General features: G+C 53.7%; 1 protein-coding gene across 1 annotated transcript in view; it reads left to right on the top strand.

Annotated features, from left to right (window-relative positions):
• The window catches only part of SLC5A2 (solute carrier family 5 member 2), a 76689-nt gene that overhangs the window by 22847 nt on the left and 47842 nt on the right, over nucleotides 1–6000 (top strand). Inside the window, exons 4-5 of the mRNA XM_063935503.1 lie at nucleotides 1901–2005; nucleotides 5659–5764. Coding sequence (XP_063791573.1) covers nucleotides 1901–2005; nucleotides 5659–5764 — 211 coding nt within the window. The remainder of the gene's footprint in view (nucleotides 1–1900; nucleotides 2006–5658; nucleotides 5765–6000) is intronic.

Below are 6000 nucleotides of genomic sequence, written 5' to 3'. Positions count from 1 at the left end.
GTTGAGGAACTCCAGGTACAGATTGTAGAAGATTCTCCAGGAGTGCACACACAGGAGAGAGGGAAGAACATCAGGAGTGACACAGGGGGAGGAAGATGGTGAGGAACTCCAGGTACAGATTGTAGAAGATTCTCCAGGAGTGCACACACAGGAGAGAGGGAAGAACATCAGGAGGGACACACAGAGAGGGAGATAGTGGGGAGCACCAGGTACAGATTGTAGAAGATTCTCCAGGAGTGCACACACAGGAGAGAGGGAAGAACATCAGGAGTGACACAGGGGGAGGAAGATGGTGAGGAACTCCAGGTACAGATTGTAGAAGACTCTCCAGGAGTGCACACACAGTAGAGAGGGAAGAACATCAGGAGTGACACAGGGGGAGGAAGATGGTGAGGAACTCCAGGTACAGATTGTAGAAGATTCTCCAGGAGTGCACACACAGGAGAGAGGGAAGAACATCAGGAGTGACACAGGGGGAGGAAGATGGTGAGGAACTCCAGGTACAGATTGTAGAAGATTCTCCAGGAGTGCACACACAGGAGAGAGGGAAGAACATCAGGAGTGACACAGGGGGGGGAAGATGGTGAGGAACTCCAGGTACAGATTGTAGAAGATTCTCCAGGAGTGCACACACAGGAGAGAGGGAAGAACATCAGGAGTGACACAGGGGGAGGAAGATGGTGAGGAACTCCAGGTACAGATTGTAGAAGATTCTCCAGGAGTGCACACACAGGAGAGAGGGAAGAACATCAGGAGTGACACAGGGGGAGGGAGATGGTGAGGAACTCCAGGTACAGATTGTAGAAGACTCTCCAGGAGTGCATACAGGAGAGAGAGAAGAACATCAGAAGTGACACAGGGGGAGGGAGATGGTGAGGATCTCCAGGTACAGATTGTAGTAGACTCTCCAGGAGTGCACACACAGGAGAGAAGGAAGAACATCAGGAGTGACACAGGGGGAGGAAGATGGTGAGGAACTCCAGGTACAGATTGTAGAAGATTCTCCAGGAGTGCACACACAGGAGAGAGGGAAGAACATCAGGAGTGACACAGGGGGAGGGAGATGATGAGGATCTCCAGGTACAGATTGTAGAAGATTCTCCAGGAGTGCACACACAGGAGAGAGAACATCAGAAGTGACACAGGGGGAGGGAGATAGTGAGGATCTCCAGGTACAGATTGTAGAAGATTCTCCAGGAGTGCACACACAGGAGAGAGAGAACAACATCAGGAGTGACACAGGGTGAGGGAGATGGTGAGGATCTCCAGGTACAGATTGTAGAAGATTCTCCAGGAGTGCACACACAGGAGAGAGAGAAGAACATCAGGAGTGACACAGGGGGAGGGAGATGGTGAGGATCTCCAGGTACAGATTGTAGAAGATTCTCCAGGAGTGCACACACAGGAGAGAGGGAAGAACATCAGGAGGGACACACAGAGAGGGAGATAGTGGGGAGCACCAGGTACAGATTGTAGAAGATTCTCCAGGAGTGCACACACAGGAGAGAGAGAAGAACATCAGGAGTGACACAGGGGGAGGGAGATGGTGAGGAACTCCAGGTACAGATTGTAGAAGATTCTCCAGAAGTGCACACACAGGAGAGAGGGAAGAACATCAGGAGTGACACAGGGGGAGGGAGGTTATGAGTGGTACAAGACAGAAGGAGATTTCGGTAGTTGGTTCTCCATAAGTGGCACAGAGGGAATACAAGAGGTTTTCTGGTAATGGCACAGAAAGATGGAGGGAGGGTTTCCTGCGATGACCTGGGGAGGGGTATCTCCTACTATTGCAGTACACAGGAAGGGGGCACATGGAGGGGGTATCAGGATATAGGTAGAATATTAGGCTCATTCTCAGCAGGAGAATCCTCTTCTATGAAAGTTCTTCTTCTCCCCATAGGTGGTGACTATGCCAGAGTACTTGAAGAAACGTTTTGGAGGGCAAAGAATCCAGCTATATCTATCAGTGCTCTCGTTAGTCATGTATATATTTACTAAAATATCTGTAAGTATGCTGCAGGTGCCGTCTGGTCTTTCCTCAGAAAGTCTCTTATTCTCTGTAGTCTGTATATAAGGGCTGGGGCTGAAATGCCGACATTTGGGATGCCGACAGTCAGAATACCGACCGTTGCATCCCCATGGTTAGAATCATGACAGAGGCTGGGTAAGTATTATAAACCCCCCATTACCCCCCCAAACCCCTAACCCTCCCCGGACTTGCCTAAACCTAACCCCCACTTCCCACGGCCTGAACCCCCCCCCCCCACCTCCCCCCGCAGCTTACCTCTCTGGCGGCCATGTCAGGATTCAGCCAGTGTCATCACACACCGCGGGATGCCATGATGCCATGTGGGCGGTACCAGCAATACTCACCCTCTGCTGCAGCCCGTCTTCTGCTCTGGATCTCGCACCGTGTGTAGAGAGACACAGATGTCTATTTACTAAGCCTTGGATGGAGATAAAGTACCAGCCAATCAGCTCCCAATTGTCATTTTCCAAACACAGCCTGTGACATGACAGTAAGGAGCTGATTGGCTGGTGGACAGCCTCTCCACGCTCTCACTAGCATACCAACAGTCTCTCCGCACTCTCACTAACACGCCGACAGCTTCTCCACCCTCTCACTAACACACCGACAGCCTCTCCGCGCTCTCACTAACACGTCAACAGCTTCTCCATGCTCTCACTAACACGCCGACAGCTTCTCCACGCTCTCACTAACACGCCGACAGTCTCTCCACGCTCTCACTAACACACCGACAGCCTCTCCGCGCTCTCACTAACACACCAACATCTTCTCCACGCTCTCACTAACACACCAACATCTTCTCCACGCTCTCACTAACACGTCAACAGCTTCTCCATGCTCTCACTAACATACCGACAGCTTCTCCACGCTCTCACTAACACGTCAACAGCTTCTCCATGCTCTCACTAACACGCCGACAGCTTCTCCACGCTCTCACTAACACGCCGACAGTCTCTCCACGCTCTCACTAACACACCGACAGCCTCTCCGCACTCTCACTACACGCCGACAGCTTCTCCACCCTCTCACTAACATACCGACAGCTTCTCCACGCTCTCACTAACACGCCGACAGTCTCTCCACGCTCTCACTAACACACAGACAGCCTCTCCGCGCTCTCACTAACACACCAACATCTTCTCCACGCTCTCACTAACACGCCGACAGCCTCTCCACGCTCTCACTAACACGTCAACAGCTTCTCCATGATCTCACTAACACGCCGACAGCTTCTCCACGCTCTCACTAACACGCCGACAGTGTCTCCACGCTCTCACTAACACACCGACAGCCTCTCCGCGCTCTCACTAACACACCAACATCTTCTCCACGCTCTCACTAACACACCAACATCTTCTCCACGCTCTCACTAACACGCCGACAGCTTCTCCACGCTCTCACTAACAGCTTCTCCACGCTCTCACTAACACGCCGACAGCCTCTCCACCCCCTCACTAACACGCGGACAGCTTCTCCACGCTCTCACTAACATGCCGACAACTTCTCCACGCTCTCACTAACACGCCGACAGCCTCTCCACCCCCTCACTAACACGTCGACAGCTTTTCCACGCTCTCACTAACACGCCGACAGCCTCTCCACGCTCTCACTAACACGCCAACAGCTTCTCCATGCTCTCACTAACACGCTGACAGCCTCTCCACGCTCTCACCTAACACGCCAACAGCTTCTCCATGCTCTCACTAACACGCCGACAGCCTCTCCACGCTCTCACTAACACGCCGACAGTCTCTCCACGCTCTCACTAACACACAGACAGCCTCTCCGCGCTCTCACTAACACACCAACATCTTCTCCACGCTCTCACTAACACGCCGACAGCCTCTCCACGCTCTCACTAACACGTCAACAGCTTCTCCATGATCTCACTAACACGCCGACAGCTTCTCCACGCTCTCACTAACACGCCGACAGTGTCTCCACGCTCTCACTAACACACCGACAGCCTCTCCGCGCTCTCACTAACACACCAACATCTTCTCCACGCTCTCACTAACACACCAACATCTTCTCCACGCTCTCACTAACACGCCGACAGCTTCTCCACGCTCTCACTAACAGCTTCTCCACGCTCTCACTAACACGCCGACAGCCTCTCCACCCCCTCACTAACACGCGGACAGCTTCTCCACGCTCTCACTAACATGCCGACAACTTCTCCACGCTCTCACTAACACGCCGACAGCCTCTCCACCCCCTCACTAACACGTCGACAGCTTTTCCACGCTCTCACTAACACGCCGACAGCCTCTCCACGCTCTCACTAACACGCCAACAGCTTCTCCATGCTCTCACTAACACGCTGACAGCCTCTCCACGCTCTCACCTAACAAGCCAACAGCTTCTCCATGCTCTCACTAACACGCCGACAGCCTCTCCACGATCTCACTAACACGCCGACAGTCTCTCCACCCTTTCACTAACACGGCGACAGCTTCTCCACGCTCTCACTAACACGCCGACAGCTTCTCCACGCTCTCACTAACACGCCGACAGCTTCTCCGCGCTCTCACTAACACGCCGACAGCTTCTCCACATTCTCACTAACACACCGACAGCTTCTCCACGCTCTCGCTAACACGCCGACAGTCTCTCCACGCTCTCACTAACACACAGACAGCCTCTCCGCGCTCTCACTAACACAACGACAGCTGCTCCACGCTCTCACTAACACACCGACAGTCTCTCCACGCCCTCACTAACACGCCGACAGCCTCTCTACGCGCTCACTAACACGCCGACAGCCTCTCCACACTCACTAACACGCCGACAGCCTCTTCACACTCTCACTAATACGCCGACAGCCTCTCCACGCTCTCACTAACACGCTGACAGCCTCTCCACTCCCTCACTAACACGCCGACAGCCTCTTCACGCTCTCACTAATACGCCGACAGCCTCTCCACGCTCTCACTAACACGCCGACAGCCTCTCCACTCCCTCACTAACACGCCTACAGCTTCTCCACCCTCTCACTAACACACCGACAGCTTCTCCACGCTCTCACTAACGCGCCGACAGCCTCTCCATTCCCTCACTAACACGCCGACAGCTTCTCCACTCTCTCACTAACGCGCCGTCAGCCTCTCCACGCTCTCACTAACACGCCGACATCCTCTCCATTACCTCACTAACACGCTGACAGCTTCTCCACTCTCTCCCTAACGCGCCGACAGTCTCTCCACCCTCTCACTAACGCGCCGACAGCTTCTCCACGCTCTCACTAACATGCCGACAGTCTCTCCACCCTCTCACTAACACACCAACAGCTTCTCCACGCTCTCACTAACACGCCGACAGCCTCTCCACTCCCTCACTAACACGCCGACAGCTTCTCCACGCTCTCACTAACATGCCGACAGTCTCTCCACCCTCTCACTAACATGCCGACAGCTTCTCCACGCTCTCACTAACATGCCGACAGTCTCTCCACGCTCTCACTCACATACTGGGGTGCTGGTAGCATTGCTGAGAAACGGAAATGGCAGGTGTGGGGGTGTATGGGGCGAGCGTACAGTACAGAGCGTATAACGGAGGAGAGCGCCTGGCCCGTCCTCAGTACCTGTATATGTCTGTGCTCCGCTCACACCGGATCCTTATTCCCCCAGGTGGATATGTTTTCTGGGGCCGTCTTCATCCAGGTGGCGTTGGGCTGGAATATATATGTGTCGGTTATAGCCCTGCTGGTGATCACCACCATATACACTGTGACAGGTAAGTAGTTCTATGGGGAACCTGTTCCCAGTGTCGCTGCTCTCACCCTCTTTCTGCATCCTCCCTCACCCACACGGTGGCCCCGATGATACTTGCTAACTTCTGAAAACAGTTCAGGGAGATTACACTTAGTAGTAGAATGTGGTGCGCCATTGAGGGTGCGTGTGATGCCCTACCCAAAGGGCGTGTCCAGCTCCACAAATGCGCGTGTCTAAGCTTACATGGTTGTTGTGAGA

Source organism: Pseudophryne corroboree, chromosome 7 (assembly GCF_028390025.1).
Source record: "Pseudophryne corroboree isolate aPseCor3 chromosome 7, aPseCor3.hap2, whole genome shotgun sequence".
NCBI classification, from domain to species: Eukaryota; Metazoa; Chordata; class Amphibia; order Anura; family Myobatrachidae; genus Pseudophryne; species Pseudophryne corroboree.
This window is presented reverse-complemented; position numbering and strand designations above follow the sequence as displayed.